At 43.1% G+C, this 21,684-nt stretch overlaps 1 protein-coding gene across 3 annotated transcripts in view; it reads right to left on the reverse strand.

Moving 5' to 3' along the window:
• Positions 1 to 1,040: 1,040 nt before the first annotated feature.
• LOC137327367 (NXPE family member 3-like) overlaps positions 1,041 to 21,684 on the reverse strand; it is a 40,751-nt gene continuing 20,107 nt past the window's right edge. For 2 of the 3 annotated variants that reach the window (XM_067993091.1, XM_067993090.1), the window contains 5 exons: positions 18,190 to 18,367; positions 15,839 to 16,626; positions 7,940 to 8,013; positions 7,602 to 7,811; positions 1,041 to 5,212 (listed from right to left, as the gene is read on the reverse strand). In XM_067993091.1, the coding sequence (XP_067849192.1) occupies positions 4,659 to 5,212; positions 7,602 to 7,811; positions 7,940 to 8,013; positions 15,839 to 16,626; positions 18,190 to 18,306 (1,743 nt within the window). In that variant the 5' untranslated portion in view covers positions 18,307 to 18,367 and the 3' untranslated portion in view covers positions 1,041 to 4,658. The other variant, XR_010964437.1, reaches the window with a different exon arrangement.

A 21,684-nucleotide genomic window follows, 5' to 3' on the forward strand; every position in this document is an offset into this window, starting at 1 on the left:
ATGGTGTTACATCGAGTTACATCATCGAGCACAGAAACAGGCCATTCGGCCCGATTGGTCTATGGCGGCGTTTATACTCCACACGAGCCCCCACCCACCCCTCTTCATCTAACCCTATCAGCATATCCTTCTTTTCCTTTCTCCCTCATGTGCTTATCTACTTCCCTGTAAATGCATCTATGCTATTTGCCTCAACAATTCCTTGTGGTAGCGCATTCCACATTCTTAACACCCCTTGAATAAAGAGGTTTCTCCTGAATTCCCTATTGGATTTATTAGTGACTATCTTATATTTATGACCTCTAGTTTTGGACTCCCCATACGTGGAAATTTTCTCTACATCTATCCTATCAAACCCTTTCATTACCTTAAAGTCATCTATCAGGTCATATCTCAGCCTCATCTTTTCTAGAGAAAACAGCCTCAGCCTGTACAGCCTTTCCTGATAAATATATCCTCTCAGTTCTGGTGTCATCCTTGTGAATCTATTTTGCACCTTCTCCAATGCCTTTATATCCCTCTTAGAATATGGAGACTAAAACTGTGCACAATAGCCCAAGTGAGGTCTAACCAAGGTTCTATTCCACCTTCCAGGTGGTAGAGGTCATGGGTTTGGGAGGTGCTATCGAAGACACCTTGGCGAGTTGCTGCAGAGCATCCTGTAGATAGGACACACTGCAGCCACGGTGCGCTGGTGGTGGAGGGAATGGATGTTTAAGGTGCTGGATGGGCTGTCGATCAAACGGAATGCTTTGTTCTGGATGGTATTGAGCTGCTTGAATGTTGTTGCAGCTGCACCCATCGAGGCAAGTGGAGAGTATTCCATCACACAGTGGATCACTTCCTCTGTGTATGCACAGAAGAGATGAGCTGTAGTGAATTATAGGGCAACTTCCCCTGTTTATCTGATTACAGTGCTAAAAGGGGCTGAAAATCATCATGCTTCAATGTACAACCTCAGAAACAAGGAAAAAACGGCAGCTATGATCAGGATTATCCTGGTCTATTTATTTAAAGAAGCAGTCTTTTTTTTATAAATAATTTTATCTTTTATTATATTAGAATAAAAAATTATTTTGACAAATAATTTGACCACCCGAAACATAAATTTGTCTATTCTTTCCACAGATGCTGACTGCCCTACAGAATGTTTCCAGCATTTTCTTTCTGCTTCAGATTTCCAGCATCTGCAGATTTTTGCTTTTTGTTGATAAGATTAAGATACATCTGATATTCTAAGACATAACAGGCTCACATGTCACAGCATTTTAATGAATTATTTTTGTATGTCATAGGTGGGGCCGTTGGGTTTCAGTTTTCACTGCTTCATTGCCCGTGAAGTGCTTTGGCACGTCCTGAGGTTGTGAAAGGCGCTATGTAAATGCAATTTCTTTCTTTCACAGAAAAAACAAATTGCAGCACGTGAGCCTAAATACTGATAAAAATCCAGAAATTCAAGGTAGTGAGAACGAATTTAATTTACTCAGTTGCCTTGAAGCAGTGATCTTGGTCCTAAGGCCTTTATTCCGGGCCGTTATTGCAGTTGCACATTGTCTTTTGAATTGTCAGCTTTTTGGGGCTGTATAAGCTATTGTTAGTTTTGTAGGTTGAATTGGCTGGGTTGCAGAATATTTTAACAATTGTCAATGGGCTTACTAGCATGCATCCTGACCTGATTAGATCCCTACCAATAAATTCATTAAGTTAGTCCATCTATGCATTTTATATCACAATTAGGGAGGCTTGGAACTAACATCCTTAGTGGTACACTTCACATTTTGGGATGAACATAAGAACAGGAGTAGGCCATTCAGCCCCTCAAGCCTGTGCAACCACTCAAGTGGATCATGGTTGATCTGTATCTTAATTCCATCTACCTGCCTTGGTTCCGTAACCCTTAATACCTATCCTAACAAAATTCTCTCAATCTCAGTTTTGAAATTTTCAGTTGATCTAGCCTCAACAGCTTTTTGGGGGGAAGAGGGTTCCAGATTTCCATTACCCTTTGTGTGAAGAAGTGCTTCCTGACATCACCCCTGAATGGCCTAGCTCTAATTTTAAGGTTATGTCCCCTTGGTCTGGACTTTCCCACCAGAGGAAATAGTTTCTTTCGATAAACCCTATCAAATACTTTAATCATCTTAAACACCTCAATTAGATTATCCCTTAATCTCCTATATTCAAGCGAATACAAGCTTAGTCTATGCAACCTGTCCTCATAACTTAACCCTTTTAGCCACGATATCTGTGAATCTGCGCTGCACCCCCTCCAAGGACAGTGGGGCATTGCCCAGAATTGAATGCAGTACTCCAGATGGGGTTTAACCAGAGCTCTGTACAGCTGTAACATAACTCCCACCCTTTGTATTCCAGCCCCCTTGAGATGAAGGCCAACATTCCAATAGCCTTTTAAATTATTTTTTGTACCTGTCCATTAGCTTTTCTTGATTTCTGTACTTGGACCCCTAAATCTCTCTGCTCATCTACAGTTCCTAGCTTCTCGCCATTTAGAAAATACTCTGATCTATCTTTCTTAGGTCCAAAGTGGATGACCTCACACTTCACCACATTGAGCTCCATCTGCCACAATTTTGCCCACTCACTTAATCTATCAATGTCCCTTTGCAACTTTCTGCACTATTTACTGTGCCACCTAACGTAGTGTTGTCAGCAAACTTAGATATACGGCCCTCTATTACTTCATCCAAGTCATTTATAAATGTCATGAAAAGCTGCGGCCCCAGTACAGATCCCTGGGGGAACACCACTAGTCACTTCCTGCCAATTGCAGTACATGTCCATAATTCCTACTCTCTGTCTCCCACCTCCAAACCAATTCGCCATTCCAAATCAATAGGTTGCCTCTAATTCTAATTTTAATTAGTCAGAACATTGGCATCAGCTACTCTTTGGCAAACCAGCAATAAGGTTGATTGGTGGAGGTGTAGCAAGACACATTTTCACCATGAATGCACTTTTCTCTTATACAATATATATAATACACCATCCCTTCAACAGCCCTGTTTTTATAACCAAAAGCATTAACCCATAAAAAAGTCACTGATTTACAGTTTTCATAGAAAAATGGTTGAATCGCAGAATTTAGTCCCCAAAAGACTGATAAATATCTCAGAATTCCCTGTAGTAAAAATGGAATTTCACTTCAGTCACCCAAATCAGTAGTCCTGACCATAGGCTATGACTTATGTTATAGTAACTGCTAGGGACTGGAGATGTATTGGTCAGTAGAAACACCATCTCAAACTAACGAGTGACCAAGGTTACCTCAGTAGTCAAACCACTTTACTGTGAGAAGAGATGAGCAAGAGGAGAGATTCAGGGCATCATTTCACCACAGGTTGATGGTTCAGACATGTCGGTTGCCTGATTTATGGTCGCACGGTTTTAAAAGTCTAAAATTAAAATATTTCTCAAAACTGACAAAGCTTCATTTCTCTTCCCTCTCCCCCACCTAAAGAATATAAAGAAAATTGTTCTATCAGACTCAGCCTACTTAAACTGCTTTTCTTGTTTAAAAAAAAAGGAAAGCACTCATTGGATGATTACTACCCTCAAGTGATTTGTAATTAAGAATGAGATCTGCCCTACATGAACTCAACTAAAAACTGATCACCACTGCACAATACAGGGAGGGGGGTCCTGAGCACAATTAGATGTTTTGAATTTGATGATCCAGTTTACTGGTTGAGAGTATTGAGGATTCCACAATTATAGGCATCATACACCATGCAGTAGTAACCTTCTTTCAGGGATGGTTTAGTACTATTTGAAAGCCTTAATGAAGGTTTAGGTGGATTATTGCATACAATGTCAACAGCTCAAAGTTTACACTGTCACCTTAACTGAATTTCCAATGGAAGTCCTTATTTTTTCTTTCCATTCATAAAAAATGATATTTTAATTCTTTGTGTTGTTGTAATCTCTCTGCTAATTTTGTTCACCTTCTTTCCTTGTTTTTGTCACTATGGATAGGAAGAGAAATCCAGCAGCAAATGTTCCCATTCTCTTTACCCACAGACTTTATCTTCTCCCTCGCCCATCGTTTCATTCTTTGCAGGTTTCTTTCAATGTTCCAACATGAAAGTTAAATCTGCCTCACTTCTCATTTTCCTTCTCCACAGCTTTTCCCCAGTCCTCCGTCTCTCAGAATCTTTAGCCTTAGGTTCATATTCTACTGCATCCTCGCTCACTCTCTGTATCCTGAGCTTTCAATTAGTTTTCTTCATTTATCTGAAGTAAAGTTCCACTGGTAATAAGGGAGGTGAAGTTTGCCACACTCCCAGCACCACAAAACAGTGTTCCACACTACCTGGCTTTAGGAAAAGCCCCTTTGCAATAGTGAATAACCATGTACTGTAGTTCCTTTAAAAAGACAAACTCCAACACCCTTGTTCCACTCATAATGGATCATTTGTACACAAAAAGCAAAATCCTCATTTAGTTACAACCACAATGAATATTCCTGCTCTTGAATCATTCAAAAATTATCATTTGTTTTAAAAAGACAGTTGGTGTCCATGTTAAAGAATGCACATTAATTTAAGGCAGTTACACAAACCTAAGAGTTCTGATGGCATTGTTTAGATTTTGAATCACATGATAATCAAAACCTGCTTAGAACAGATCTAATACAGTATTTATCCCTTTTCAAAAGGGCACACATATGAAAGAAACACATCTATTTCATTCTTGATAATGACTTGCTGGGGGTGTAGCTCATGTGGCAGGTAATGTGCTATCGTCATTTCCCATGCATCCACAAATGCCACGTTGATGCCTGTGAACATCTTTCTCAGCACTAAATCAAGCTGATAGGAATACCAGTCACTGTTGTACAGACTGACATCTTGTGGAAGGGCCTGGACATTGGCCGTCTTTATTACAATCACTGTATCCGGACTCCTGCCTAACAGCTGGAGAATTGATCTCCGGATATTCTGTAGCCTTCGGATATAAACTTCTACTGGAAAAGTGCTGAAATGGGACCATAAGGTGATGGCTATTACTGTGTTTTTTCCTCCTTTAATTTCATCCAGTTCATTTGCAATGTAGTGCATGTCCTGGCTCGAAACAGTGTTGAATCGGATCGGTGGGCCATGAGGATGAAATTCCACCATGATGTTGTTTTCCAAGTCCACAGCAAGGTGAGGGCCGATATTTTTAGGATTGCCAAGATCAAACATTTTGAGACCTAAGAAAAGAAAATATAACATTATTTAACATGCTTAGCCATAATTTTATTTATGTACTCAATTTTATTTCTTACCAATTTTTTTTTTTAAAAAAGGTCCAGGCTAGAGAGCAAAATAGTAGACAACAATATACCAGACTAGAGGTAGGTCCTGGTATTTAGTAACACTGGGAAAGAGTATAAATGGGGTAGCAGCACTGGAGATTTGTCCTTGGTCTTGGTAGTACTAGAAGGGGAGTGGGTCCTTGGGTGCGGGGCTTCGAGTTTGGTAGAACTGTGGCAGGGTTCAGAATAGTTTTGAAACATTTTTATTCACAAAAAGATTCCAAATTCCACTCACCTGCTTGTCCTCTTTCTCTGAACAACTGATAACAAAATATGAAACTTTACGTGAAACACTGGCCCCGATATTTACAGAGAGGTGGGGAGGGAGTGGGGGAGCTTGTTGGCGGGGGAGGGGTAATCCAGAAGTCCCAGGAAGGCAGAGGTCCTGCCGAATTTAATGATACTACCCCATTATCATGTTTTTATTCAGTTTCCTGTTAGTCAGTCATCCAGATTGACAGGCTGACTGGCTGCCGGGTGGGAAAGGCGGCGGTAGAAGGCCGCAGCCAGGGACCATTGGGGACGGTCCACGGTAATCGGGAATGATCGCAGGTTGAAGAAGAGGATCGGCAAAGTTCGCGGGGCAGAAGGCTTAGGATCGCAGATTTGAATACGGGGACAGTTGATTGTAGCAGAAGGTTTGTTTGAAGGGCTGAGGAGAAGCACTTCTGCTCCTGGCTCACAAGCAGTGCAATAAAAAGCACTTGATCTAGCTGTTCCAGACTCCATTTATCTGTCGGGTTTCCTGAACCCTGGGAAACCCAGCCGGCCAGTCAAAGTTAAATCACGCTTCCAACTGCACTGTGAGAGCCTGATTTAAATATTAAAATGAGGTGCCCCGCCCCTCAAGAGTGGGCACTGACGCGGCACGCAGCCCACCACAGTAAAAATGGTGACAGGCGGCGGGTTGGGCTCGTGTTACGTGATTTATAATTTTTAGCCCCCCCTACCCCCGACTCTCTCCTGCCCATCCTGGGGGTGGTGGTTAAAATTCCCCCTACTGTCTTTGGAAGTTGGAGGTGTTAAATATGAATCGACATTGCATTCAAAATCATTTGGAAAAACTCAGGAACTCAAACGCATTTATGACTGGAAGAAATATGTTGTTCCACTTGTACAGAGTCCTACTGTTGAATGCTTGGAATTGTGCACACTTGCAGACTGTGGCATCACCCTTTGGTGAACAGAGTGAAAGGGGTGAAGAAAAATATTAGGGAAGATTTTTCTGGCACCCGTCTGCCCTAGCCCTGGACAGAAACAGCATCCTCGAAGTCCAATGCTCCTGTCCAGGACCAAGACTGCCATTATTTACTGTCCTGAGACAGTGACATGACCCGGGAACACCCCTACCCAGGTCTGCAGCTCAGGCCTCTAGCTGTGCATCAGATTCCAAGATTGGGACTTTTTTGCTGCTGATGGAGGCACCAAAAGCCTCAGAACATCATGGAGTGTACAAAAACTTAAGAGCTGAAACTTACCTGCCTGTCTTTGGCCTTCCCCTGGGACCCCTTTCGATCAGTGGGGTCCAGAGGCCGACCTTTGCCGGAGGAACGTTCAAGATGAAGCTAAGTGAAGTGTGAGGCTGGGAATCCCGGCTCCTGCTTCATTAGCAGGCCCATCGCTGGTGTGCATTACTGCAGGCACAGACCCAGCTCCTCATCAGGGAAGCCCTAGAAATCCTGGGGCAATTAAAAGGGCCAGAGATCTGTCAAAACTACCCAATGTTCCTGCTCTCTGCACCCGAGGAAATGATCACTCCCTCAGGACAAGGGGCAAGAAGATCTACCACATTAAGTCCAAGCTCAGAACTTTCAAGAGAGGCCGAGACCTTCAAATAAAAACATTAATAAAAAGTACTCAAAGACAGAAGACAATGTTATAGTTAAGTTTAAATCATGTTATTTTGTAATATGTATTCTTTTCTATTTAAAATGTTATTTTTGGGCCTTTAGTCAGTAGATTAAGGGGGTAAAATGGCAGACCAAAACAATTTTCTAAAAGTATTTTGATTCATTTGATTGGTTCACCTTCACTTTTTTTATTGGTGGGTTCTCCTGATAAGCCATTTAAGATTGGTTGTTTTCATAAATCCTTAGAAGTTTCTCACCAGTAGTTTTCTAACTGTTTTTCTTGGTTCAGGTTTGTACCTGAGCCAACTATAAAAGCATAACAGAGAAATTTCAAATATCCCATATGCTTTTAATGTACGATCAATGCTACATACAAGATGATACATTAGATCAATAGATAGATTAGATTAGATAGATAGGCAGACGGATCTAACCTGGCACAAATTCAGTCAAATATTCAAACCACTGACGTATAGTGGAATCTCCAAACAGATAAACTATTTTTCTTCGAAGACAGTATGTAATTCTTGCAGGAGTATCAAATCGGCGAATATTGCAGGTCGTTGACGTCCACTGGTCCTTATAATAAAAGCCAGATGGTGATAACATAGGCTTTCCCCGGACACATTCTCTGAGAACTGTGGCTGAAAATAAAAAAAAAACCTAAGTACAAGAATCCAAATGCACTACACCTTATATTATCAATACATTCTAATAGTTTCTAATATAACAAACTTTCAATTTACTAGTCGTGAATTTACGTCTATCTTACCTGCCCGAGGTGAAGACTCTACAGTTATATAACCTATGGCACTGGATAATAAGGGCTTCTTGATGTTGACTTCACTGAAAATGTAAATATATTGTGCATTAAGCCATTGTATCAAAGGTGAATACATACAGGAAATAGCCTGAAATTAACTTCTAAAACTAAAATCCTCCTCCTCAAGATAGCTTAATATCTAAACATTTAACTTGAATTTATTTCAACAGAAAGGTTTAAAGGGTAGCCATCCTGATAGATCAAAAGTAATTTCTCCATCTCTGAACTACACAGGAAGGTAAGTCTGTCCTGAGTTAGCTCACTGCTGAGATAATAGTAGGGGCACAATAACTGATCGCAGTTGCCTTGGGTTAGTAAAAGGGAAAGATCAGCCAGAGTTCCTGCTCCTAATAACTACACAGCGACACCCCTACTGGAAGTGCCTGTGTGTGGACGCTGGATGGGGACAGGATCAGGCTCGGTTCTGCTGTCCACTAAGTCAGAAATAGCTTACCAACACTTACTGTTGAAGTTCAAGCATGAATAATGGCCACTTGGATAAGTGCAAATGCCTGCATGGGAATGTATCCCAATGAGAGAGTCAATGCCATCAGGAGAGCAGGGTAGGGAAGAAAATTGCAGGAGAAAGTTGGGGGGGAAAAAGCATCTAAACAAATGTAACCCCACTATTCATGAAAGGAGGGAGAGAGAAAACAGGGAACTGCAGTCCAGTTAGCCTGACATCAGTCGTCAGGAAAATGCTCAAATCCATTATTAAGGAAGTGGTAACAAGGCACTTAGAAAATCCTAATATGATTATGCAGAGTCAACATGGTTTTATGAAAGGAAAATCATGTTTGACAATTTAGAGTTTTATGAGGATGTAACTAGCTGAGTAGATAAGGGGGAACCAGTGGATGTAGTATATTTGGATTTTCAAAAGGCATTCGATAAGGTGCCACATAAAAGGCTGTTACGCAACATACGGGCTCATGGGGTTGGGGGTAATATATTAGCATGGATAGAGGATTGGTTAATGGATAGAAAACAAAGATTAGGGATAAACAGGTCATTTCCAGGTTGGCAGGCTGTAACTATTGGGGTATCGCAAGGATCAGTGCTTCGGCCTCAGTTATTCACAATCTGTATTAATGACTTGGATGAAGAGTCTGAGTGTAATGTATCCAAGTTTGCTGACGATACAAAGCTAGGTGGGAAAGTAAGCAGTGAGGAGGACAACAAAGAGTCTGAAAAAGGATATAGACAGGTTAAGTGAGTGGGCAAGAAGGTGGCAGATAGAGTATAATGTAGGGAAATATGAGGTTATTCTTTTTGGTAGGAAGAATAGAAAAACAATGTTTTTTAAAATGGTGAGAACCTATTAAAATGTTGGTATCTGGAGAGACTTGGGTGTCCAGGTACAAGAAACACAAAAAGTTAGCATGCAGGTACAGCAGGCAATTAGGAATGCAAATAGCATGTTGGCCTTTATTGCAAGGAGGCTGGAGTATAAGAGTAAGAAAGTTTTACTACAATTGTACACGGCTTCTGTGAGACCACACCTGGAGTACTGCGTACAGTTTTGGTCTCCTTATCCAAGAAAGGATATATTTGCCTTAGAGGCAGTGCAACGAAGGTTCATTAGATTAATTCCTGGGATGAGAGGGTTGTCCTATGAGGAGAGGTTGAGTAGAATGGGCCTATACTCTCTGGAGTTTAGAAGAATGAAAGGTGATCTCATTGAAACATAAAAGATTATGAGAGGGCTTGACAGGGTAGATGCTGAGAGGTTGTTTCCCTTGGCTGGAGAGTCTAGAACTAGAGGGCATATTCGCAGAATAAGGGGTCGGCCATTTAAGACTGAGATGAGGAGGAATTTCTTCACTCAGAGGGTTGTGAATCTTTGGAATTCTCTACCCCAGAGGACTGTGGATGCTGAGTCGTTAAGTATATTCAAGGCTGAGGTAGATAGATTTTTGGAATCCAGGAGAATCGAGGGATACGGGGGTCGAGTAGGAAAGTGGATTGAGGTTGAAGATCAGCCATGATCTGATTGAATGGCGGAGCAGGCTTGAGGGACTGTATGGCCTACTCCTGCTCCTGTTTCTTATGTTCTCATGTTCTAAGCGTAGCACTCAAGTTTTCATCCACTCAGCTATAAGAACAAGCCAATCACTGACCAACTATGTACCTCCATTTATATTGCAGAGTTGCTATCAGTAGCAGACCTGTAACATCAATGATGTACCTCAGCTACCACCGTGCTAAAAATGGGATAGATTCAGAACAGATCTAGCAGCTCATGAGGTGCTGTGGGCCATCAGCAGCAGCAGAATTGTATTCCAGCACAATCTGACCTCATGGCCTGGCATATTCCTCACTCTACCATTACCAAGCCAGGGGATCAACCCTGGTTCAATGAAGGGTGTAGAAGAGCATGCCAGGAGCAGCACTAGGCATATCTAAAAATGAGGTGCCAACCTGGTGAAGCTACAACTCAGGACTACATGCATGCTAAACAGCGGAAGCAACATGCTACAAACAGAGCTAAGCAATTCCACAAACAACAGATCAGATCAAAGCTCTGCAGTCCTGCCACATCCAGTCGTGAATGGTGGTGGATAATTAAACAATTAACAGGAGGAGGAGGAGGCTCTGCAAATATCCCCATCCTCAATCTTGGCGGAGTCCAGCACCTGAGTGCAAAAGACAAGGCTGAAGTGTTTGCGACCATCTTCAGCTAGAAGTGCCGAGTGGATGATCCATCTCGGCCTCCTCCCGATATCCCCACCATCACAGAAGCCAGTCTTCAGTCAATTCAATTCACTCCACGTGATATCAAGAAACAGCTGAGTGCACTGGATACAGCTAAGGCTATGGGCCCCGACAACATCCCAGCTGTAGTGCTGAAGCCTTGTGCTCCAGAACTAGCTGCGCCTCTAGCCAAACTGTTCTACTACAGCTACAACACTGGCATCTACCAGACAGACAATGTGGAAAATTGCCCAGGTATGTCCTGGCCACAAAAAGCAGGACAAATCCAATCCGGCCAATGACTGCCCCATCAGTCTACTCTCAATCATCAGCAAAGTGATGGAAGGTGTCGTCGAAAGAGCTATCAAGCAGCGCTTACTCACCAATAGCCTGCTCACCGATGCTCAGTTTGGGTTCCGCCAGGACCACTCGGCTCCAGAACTCATTACAGCCTTGGTCCAAACATGGACAAAAGAGCTGAATTCCAGAGGTGAGGTGAGAGTGACTGCCCTTGACATCAAGGCAACATTTGACCGAGTGTGGCACCAAGGAGCCCTAGTAAAATTGAAGTCAATGGGAATTAGGGGGAAAACTCTGCAGTGGCTGGAGTCATACCTAGCACAAAGGAAGATGGTAGTGGTTGTTGGAGGCCAATCATCTCAGCCCCAGGACATTGCTGCAGGAGTTCCTCAGGGCAGTGTCCTCGGCCCAACCATCTTCAGCTGCTTCATCAATGACCTTCCCTCCATCATAAGGTCAGAAATGGGGATGTTCGCTGATGATTGCACAGTGTTCAGTTTCATTTTCAACCCCTCAAATAATGAAGCAGTCCAAGCCCGCACGCAGTAAGACCTGGACAACATCCAGGCTTGGGCTCATAAATGGCAAGTAACATTCGCGCCAGACAAGTGCTAGGCAATGACCATCTCCAACAAGAGAGCGTCTAACCACCTCCCCTTGACATTCAACGGCATTACCATCGCCGAATCCCCCACCATCAACATCCTGGGGGTCACCATTGACCAGAAACTTAACTGGACCAGCCATATAAATACTGTGGCTACAGGAGCAGGTCAGAGGCTGGGTATTCTGCAGCGAGTGACTCACCTCCTGACTCCCCAAAGCCTTTCCAACATCTACAAGGCACAAGTCAGGAGTGTGATGGAATACTCTCCACTTGCCTGGATGAGTGCAGCTCCAACAACACTCAAGAAACTCGACACCATCCAGGACAAAGCAGCCCGCTTGATTGGCACCCCATCCACCAGCCTAAACATTCACTCCTTTCACCATCGGCGCACAGTGGCTGCAGTGTGTACCATCCACAGGATGCACTGCAGCAACTCGCCAAGGCTTCTTCGACAGCACCTCCCAAACCTGCGACCTCTACCACCTAGAAGGACAAGAGCAGCAGGCACATGGGAACAACACCACCTGCACGTTCCCCTCCAAGTCACACACCATCCAGACTTGGAAATATATCGCCGTTCCTTCATCGTCGCTGGGTCAAAATCCTGGAACTCCCTTCCTAACAGCACTGTGGGAGAACCGTCACCACACGGACTGCAGCGGTTCAAGAAGGCGGCTCACCATCACCTTCTCAAGGGCATTAGGGATGGGCAATAAATGCTGGCCTTGCCAGCGACGCCCACATCCCATGAACGAATATAAAAAAGCAACATGGAATACCACTTATAAGAAATAGGAGCAGGAGTAGGCCATACGGCCCCTCGAGCCTGCTCCACCATTCAATAAGATCATGGGTGATTTTCATAATATCACAGTACGTACAGCACAGGAGGAGGCCATTCGACCCATTGTGCTTGCCAGCTCTTTGAAACAGCTATCTAATTAGTCCCATTCCCCTGCTATTTCCCTAGAGCCCTGTAAAATTTTTCCTTTCAAGTATTTATCCAATTCCATTTTGAAAGTTTCGATTGAATCTTCTTCCACTAACCTCTCAGGTAGTACATTCCAAATCATTACAAGTCGCTGTGTAAAAAAATGTTCCCTCTTGTCGCCTCTGGCTCTTTTGTAGATCATCTTAAATCTGTGTCCTCTGGTTACCAACCCTTCTGCCACTGGAAACAGTTTCACCTTATTTACTTATTCTCCTGATCAAAACTATTCATAATTTTGAATACCTCTATCAAATCTCCTGTTAACCTTCTCTGTTCTAAGGAGAACAACCCCAGCTTCTTCAATCTCTCCACAGGAATGGTCCCAGGGATGAGTAAATCTCTTCTGCTCCCACTCCTAGGCCTTGACATCCTTTCTGAAGTGTGGTACCCAGAATTGAACACAACACCCCTGCTGAGGCCTAACCAGTGTTTTATAAAGATTTAGCATCTTCTACCTTAACTCCACTTTCCTGCCCTATTCCCATATCCCTTGATTCTCTTAGTGTCCAAAAAAGTGATGTGTCTCCCTCCCTTTCCCCCACATTGTCAAAGGCATGGCATCATCGGTAACTAGAATGAACAGCCCAATATCAACTATGGCAGCAATATGAGATACCCTTTTTCTGGCTGCAGTTAGCGTGAGAGCTCTGTACATCTGTATGGGTGAGTAATGCTGTTTTTGCACTACAGGTCTGTATTCACCTTCCCCAAAGATTGTGGAGGTTATATTGGATAACCCCCTTAAACAGGCGCTGGGATCCTGCTGTGCGATTAACCCATGCCCGGTCGTTGAGATGCAGGCAGCACGTAACATTCGTGCTGCCTGATGATTCAAATGATTGCTGCGTGCAGCCAGCACTACCTACGCTGTTGAATGGCTGCACGCATCAACAGGGTGCCTTGATAACGGGAGTGGCTAGTACTACTTAAAGGGGAGGTGCACGGTGGCTGCAGGAAGTGGTGGAATTCAATTGTGAAGTGAATCTGTGCTGCAATATATTGAAGAATGGCTGCGTCTGCGAAAGAGCGTGCACCAAGGTTCTCAGATGATTCACTAGAGGCCTTGATGGAAGAGGTGGACAGAAGGAGGGGCATCCTGTATCCACAGGGGGGCAGGAGGCCCTTCAGACATACGCTCAAGAGGCAGTGGGAGGAAGTAGTGGACGAGGTCAATGCCAGGAGCGTAGCGTCAAGAACATGGATGCAGTGCAGGAAGAAGTTCAATGATTTGACACGAGTGGTCAAGATGAGTGAGGTCAACTGTCAAGTGGTATCTCCAACCAACTGCACCACTAGCTAGATCCACTGGTCCACGCATTACAACCCCCCCCTCCCCCCTCACTCGTCTACCAACAAACTCTTTCAATCAGATGCCTCATCTAACCCTCACACATTACCACTGTTGCAAGGCACACACCCACAACTCATAGGTCACACACACAGGCAGCTATTCAACCATGACAACCACATCACCCAAGCATCTTGCAAGACACTCAATGACACACTTCCCTCTTTCTTGCAGGTGAAGGTGGCACAAAACAGGAGGCAGCAAGTGGCAGTGGCTCCATGGAACATGAACCTGCTGTCCACTCTCAGGATGACAGCGTTCCTGCTCCCACCCCTGCCACTCTGCCAGTGCCCTTGCTGTTGCCTGTCAGCCAGCCAGCCCACTCCCTGTAGAGTATTAAAACTTTATCCAAGAATAGGAAACCTCCAAAAACAGGTACAAATGCACCAGCAGCCAGAATAAATAATCCACCAACTAACCTGTAATTCCTGCATGATCCCTTTAAATAGCGCTGGTGGTGGTGGGGAGGGGTCCTTCATGCTGTTTAAGTCCTGTTCAGCTGTGCAAGGTTAAGACTGGAGCGTGGGGTTCCAAATAACAGCGGTCCCTTTAAATCAGCGCTGCACATTGATTCGCGTCATCATCTCCCAACTTTACATGCTGCTAGCGGTCGTTAGGTGCGCGCGCGCAAATTCCTTTACCAAGATGGCATCCTGCATACTTCACGGCATCTCGGACGCCATTTTCAGAGCTTAGGTGAGTTACACGACCCAATGTCGCTCCCTGTTACTTTTACGTCTCTGCTCATGCACTTGTTTGTGCATGCTCAGTTGTTTTTGTGTTATAATTGGTGCTCTGAAATTCACCCCACAATATAAAGCAGGACAGATTCTACAGCTTCAGGTGCTTCAGCATATTATATTACTACCTCTACTAGAAGACAGCTATAAACTTCTCATAATCTGCTCAAAGTCTAAGATATCACTGGAAATTCATTAGAAATGCCCTGTAATATATCTCAGGTCTCTTTATTCTCAACAAACCTCTCAATTACATGAACCCTTCCTCCTGATCGCTGTCAAATAATTCTGTTAGAAGATGCAGGTGTATCAGAAAAGAACAGAGTCAGATATGATCCCCTCATGGTGAATATTCTTCTAAGCTCACAGACATTAACAATTGGAACTTGGCCAAGGTACTGGAAGGCTGAGAGGCCTTTTGTAACTATTCCTCACTGTGAGTTGCTGTCTTCAGGAGAGGAGGGAAATAAAATGTAAAATACTGTCCTATACAACCAGAGATACAAAAGGAATAATCTTGCAACTCTAAGGAGAATTGTAAGATATTTAAGATCCTAGTATATTCCATTTTCGTATCACAGCAGATTAGTTGCCTTCACTGTTTAACAAAGCAAAAAAAAATATTTAATTGAAGACAACTGACACTTTATCACTCGTGCGTTATAAAGTTATCACCAGAAGACAAAAAAATTACACAAATACTTACTGTACGTCCTCTATTAATTTGCAGATTTTTTTGGCTTCTTGGTTTGGAATATTAACCTTGATAGAAAAATTTTAAATATTCCATTGATTATATTCTTGACTTTAACTCCTTCCTCTGTACCACATACCACTCCCAGTCTGAAAAGTGGATTAGTTCTATGGCCTCTGCTGATACTGCACTTGGGACATTCCTTAGAGTTGTATGAGAGTGGCCTATGATAACTTGCCATTCATTTTTCATGATTCACTGTAAAGAAGCACCTGAAATTTCTAAAATTAATGAGGGCTCCAAATGAATGCACCAGAAAGGATTTAAATAATGTCATGCTCTAGGAGGTATTTCATGGTCAAGTTTCAGTGTTGGGAAGTCCAGTTCTATAACTCATACATATATCACAATCTGGGTCAGAATGAGAGACAGAAAATCAAAATATAAATAAAAGAATGTTATGTGACATACCTTTGGAAATAACGACTCTCTTCTCCAATTAAGAGGCCTTTCTCATATCCTCCTTTAGAATGGTTGATACGAGCAGAGCAGGGGAGCTTCTTTGGTTTGTAACAGAACCAGGGCTCCCCAGTCCTGAGATCAGTAAAGTTACAGAGCGGTTTAGTTTGAGGCAAACAAAGATTACACACAGTGGTCTCTGAAGTACCCCCATATTTGAAGGTACTTTTAAAATACACTCTATCTGGCCGTTCCTTGCGTAGCCTTTCAAGTGCTTGGATCCCTTCACTGGGATGAACCAAGGAAACAGACACTTCAACTTTCCCTGGCCAAGATAAATTAAAATTGATATAGTAAAATCCATTTTGGTTATCTATGACAGTTCCTGCTGAACCTGCTTTTAAAGCTGGGGTGTGGATCCGACCTTGGAGATAGTCACCCCCATATTGCTTTGGGTGTCCTTCAAAATCAAACATACGCAGCATCACTTGTAATTGATCTCCAACATAGAAAGTCTTTGCAGAATTTAAAATAACAAAGTGAACATGTGATGGGTCACTGCTTTTCAGAAAGGGCACAACAGGGTTGGGTGGTTTTGGCCATTCAATCATTTTCATAAGAAATGTCTTCTCTGACCTCTCTTCAGGGGTGAAGCTCTGATTCTGGTAGCCACACTGCACCAATTTGTGTCTCCCAGGGGTCTTCCTTGTTTTCACTTTCTGCCCCATTGTCGGATAAAACTTTGGAGTTGGATAACTCCTCCATTTGGAATCTGATCCAGAAATTGAATATTTATCATACTATGAAAAGGAAGAACATTTTTAATGAATATATTTCCTGTTGCCATCGTATACATGTTATTTCCTAACACACATCCTCCTCCAGTCAAAAAAGAAGCAATGAAAGGTAGTTCAGATCACAGACTTCTTCAGGATTGCTACACCATAATTAGCGAAGAGAAAATAGGTCTGTAGAAAGTCTGGCCATGGACTCCCAGACATCTCAGTGAGCTTATCCAGACAATGTCTGAAGCTTACCAGACCAGGAAAGTTCCAGGTTTAATCCCCAGTGTGTGCAGAGTTTGCCTCAGCACAATGATGGGAAAAATATATAATCAGTCAGTGCTCCCACTCCTGATCACTATCCATTGACTCCCGTTGGTAAAGCATGAGTGGCATAGGGTGGGAACAGGATTGGGCTTCACTATTATGCCCTCTTACAGGTCAGGTAGCCTGCTAGCACTCACTGTCAAGGCTAAATAATGATAAATATTTGGTCGAAGTACTGGATGACACCAGCTTGTCACCCAAGGAATGCCCTTCATAATCTTGAGAGCTTTAATTAGTTCAGTTTCCTTTACATGAGCACCCTTAACAATTTGAAACACTCAGTCAGTAATGTTTGATAAGCGCCAAGGACTCTGCCACCAGTGAATAACACAGCTTAATTGTGCAGAGAACTTAAGACAGACGGGCAGACTGAAGATTCATGGACTTCAATCAGTTGGCACGATCTCAGTTCTTTAATACAGTGCACATTTGCCTTGCTGTTAACATGTTACAAAAGAGAAACTCAGAAACAACACTTACAATTCAAAAGGTTTAAAATTGGATAATGTTACCCCTTTAAAATCAGGTCAGTTACTATTTAAGTGCAGCACTAAAGGACACCAGGGGCAGTGAATTAAAACTGGCACTTCTTATTTATGCTTCAGCACTCAGTAGGAAGACACAAATTTAATGCTTCTACGCTGCTCAGATCCCTGTGTAACTCTGCAGCGGGGTGCAGCAGAAGCTACAGTGTCTACTTGCAGAGGTCATGATGTGGAGATGCCGGTGATGGACTGGGGTTGACAATTGTAAACAATTTTACAACACCAAGTTATAGTCCAGCAATTTTATTTTAAATTCACAAGCTTTCGGAGATTTTCTCCTTCCTCAGGCAAATGTTTGCCTGAGGAAGGAGAAAATCTCCGAAAGCTTGTGAATTTAAAATAAAATTGCTGGACTATAACTTGGTGTTGTAAAATTGTTATACTTGCAGAGGGGTGAAGGGGAAGGGGAGGAGAGAAAAAGGACAAGGCGTCCTCTTCAGACTACTGTTGTGCACCTCCTAGCAGGTGGCCAAAGAAAGCACGGGCAGAGGTCTGAAACACAATGCTCACCATACAGTAAGAATACATAACCAAGCAGGACCCAAAAAGGGTGAAAACCCAACACTTGTTTCAAGAGACAACAACAGAAATATGACCACATTGATACTTTCCATTTGGAACATGTGGTCCATGAAAGATAAACCATCACATTTTTAAACACTGCTACTTTGAACCTTGGTCAACATGATGGTTATACCACGCTACACACCTTTATATTACGCAAGTTTAGAATCAGCAGCAGCACTGTCATCAGTACCAACAACGTGAAAAGGGACCGGGGTATGGAGCTGGGAAGAGAAGTTTTTTTTGTGACTTGTTCATCCATACTGGAAGGTCACCGTGCACCAGTGCATAATCAGTCTGTTTAGCACTTCTGCTCTGTAAATCTGCAACAAAAAAGGGCTAAATAAATTTAAGATCAACAAATCATTGGGACTTGATGGAATCCATTCGAGCATCCTGAGGGAAGCCTCTAACTATAATTTCCCCAAATCCTCTAGATTGTAAAATTGTGCCAGAGGACTGGAGGGTGGCAAATGTTGCATCCCTCTAAAAAAGAGATGGGGATAAGCCAGGTAATTATAGGTCAGTCGGTCTTACTTCAGTTGTTGGTAAACTATTAACCTATATCAGTAAGCACTTGGAGAAACATGAGTTAACAAGGCCAGTCGGCACCAATTTCTTAAAGACAGGTCAGGCTTGACCAACCTGATGGAATTAATTGAAGAAATAACAAAGAGCATACAGAATGGACATGCAGTTGATGTTGTTTATACGGATTTACAAAAAGCATTGGAAAAAATACCACATAAGAGACTGATAGCAAAGATAATGGCATATGAACTGAAGGGATCATGGCCACATGTGCAGAGAGATGGTTGGAGAACAGAAAACAAAGGCTAGGAGCAAAACGAATTTTCTAAAACTGAAAAGATGTGTTAAGTGGCATTCCACAGGCGTCTCCTTTGGGGCCTCATGGCATTACACAAGGGAGAAGCCAGATTTCCTTCTCAGTTGAGGGGTGGGTCGGGGGAGCGCATCGGATATCATCATTGATTCAAATTCCTATGATTATCACCTTCTGCTTAACGTTGGCCAGTGGATGTATTTACTGATTTCTATTGCTGCCGCCAGGGGATTTAAATGAGCATGAGTATCTGATTACTTTCTGCACTTCCAGACTTTGCTTGTCACGCTCCCTACTCCATAGGCCACTAGGTGAGAGTATTTTTGTTGAGATGACAAGGATTTTAAGAGGCACCAAATCATTTTGGGATGATCACGGCTATCCATTTAAAATAAGATGTAGCTTGCGTCAGGGACATTTAAGCTCGGACTCACTGCTGACGGCTCTTCACATTGCTGCTTACAGCTTCGCCCGAAAATGTGTCTTGGGGAATTTTTGGGGTTTCACTTTTTGCTGAATAGACAAAATTTAAGCTGAAGGGTTAGATTCATGGTACATTTAGGAAGACTTAATCAAAATAAGCTGGAGCAATGCCACAATCCAATGTCCGTAGGAGGAAGCAGAGTACAGCAGTCTGTCACATAACATTGGGGGAAGGTCATAGGTAGACTAGCAGGAAGGGCAGCTCAGTGACAAATGCAGAAAAATGTGAATTAATACATTTTGGAAGTAAGAACACAGAATACACCTTAAATGGCAGGATTTTAAATGGAGTAGAGGAGCAGGGGGACTTTGGTGTGCAGATTCAAAGCTGGCAGTGCAGGTAGATAAAAAGCATCAAAATGGCGAGCAGAATCCTTTTGTTCCTAGAGGCATGAAATACAGGAGCAAGGAGACAATGTTGAACTTGTACAAGAACTTAAATACGTTGCTTTGGAGTAGTATGTAGAATTGGAGGCACCCCTTTATAGGAAGGATACAAAAGCAATGAAAAGGTGCAGCACAGATTCACTAGAACGTTATTGTTATGAAGAGAGACTTCAGAAGGCTTTTTCTCCCCCACCAGAGGAGACAAGATTAAGGGTGTGACTTGATATAGGTTTTCAAAATTAAGAAGTGTTATGACAAGGTATGTTATACAGAAATTACAACATGAAAACAGATCATTTGGCCCAATCATTCTCTGCTGATGTTCAAATTCTACACAAGCAGTAGTCCTAATCCCATGTACCAGTTTTGTTCTCTTATCCTTTTACTCCACTTTCCTTCAACAACTACCCTTCACTTGACATGTGAATGACTGTAGTGACCACCCCCCACCCTTCCCAAAGACTTTCCTTTTTATGTCTTCTTTGGTTCCCTTGTACTATGGTTTTTCTACAACGTGTTTCGTTTTTACTTTGCTTGTTACTCCTGAATACTTTACTAGTAGTTTTAATGCTCATTCCCTCCTTCTGGTGAACATTGATGGAATCATTATGCTAATCTGAAATGGGCATTCATCAGCTCTACTGCTGATCAATTTTCTTCCCTAGCCTTTCAACTTTTCTTCATCTCCCCACCTTTAAACAGTTCCCTTCCCTGAAGGATATTAGTGCACCAGATATGCTTTTATGACAATCTGGGATAGTAATAAATTGTTTCTACTGATTGGCCAAATGGTAACATGAGGATACATTGATTGGATGACAGGAAGGGAGCAGACAGAAGATAAAGGTCTGAACAGCACCAAGAGAAAAAAAAAGATAGAAGTAATGGGCTCAGTCCAGAAAGGCAGACAAAATGGGCACAGGGAATATTCAGGTTGCATCGGCACGGCAAAGATTAGGAGAGACATATCCTGGACATAATCAGAGGACTGGGAGGAGACAATATGAGAGAGTCCACAGTTAAACTCTGAGGTAATTGTGGGATGAAGTTGACTTGTAGACAGGGTGGAGTCAGCTTGGAGCATTGACAAACCAATGTCTAGGTTTGGAGAAAGTTGTGGAGAGGGAAAGAATCCAGGAGCTGTTCAAGGGGTAGAGTACCAGAGGTGGATGTTGTCCAGAGGAAACAGAGCGTTGAGAAGGAGTGGAATCAAGCATGAGCCATCAGATGTTGATACTGGTGTCCAGCGAAGGTGCGTAGTGGCCTCAGGTGTTAGGAATGCGCACCAGTAGACCCAGAATACCAGCAGAGGAGCGAGGAGGAGTGGAAGAGAAACCTAAGAACCAACAGCAGTGAAGTCCAGAGAGCCGGGAGGGTGAAAGGTAAATCCACAGATGAGGGGCCTGCTCTAGATCTGCAATTCCTGCTTCTTCATCACCAACTCTGTTCCGGTATTAATCCTGCACAAGCACAGAGACACCCACTCTGGAGGGAGTAGTTATTGCGTCAGAAGGATTTTCAGCAGGTGAAGCACGATAGAGCTTAAGGACCTGGAAATGGCAGAAGGGGAGAGTGTCATTGCTTCACAGAAGATGGAGAAATGACCATCCGCAGTTGAGAAACCTAGGGACTGAGATCTCAGTGATGAGGAGCTATGATGAGGAGCATGGAATACTTGTGCAGGCAGTGGAGATGGTGGCTATGCATATCATTGAGATGATGGAGAAGTGGGAGGAGTCCACTACCCGCATCTGAAACACATTGCAGGAAATTTCTCACATCATGCAGAACACCCTGGGGAAAGTGGCAGTCCAAGGAGGTTCTGCAGTAACAAGGCAACAGGAGGAAGTAGTGGCTTGCAGAGTGGAAGCACACCACTGCTTCAATAGATGCCTTGAAGGTCAGCTTCAATGCCCCACTTGCACA

Source organism: Heptranchias perlo, chromosome 11 (genome assembly GCF_035084215.1).
Source record: "Heptranchias perlo isolate sHepPer1 chromosome 11, sHepPer1.hap1, whole genome shotgun sequence".
Lineage (NCBI taxonomy): Eukaryota > Metazoa > Chordata > Chondrichthyes > Hexanchiformes > Hexanchidae > Heptranchias > Heptranchias perlo.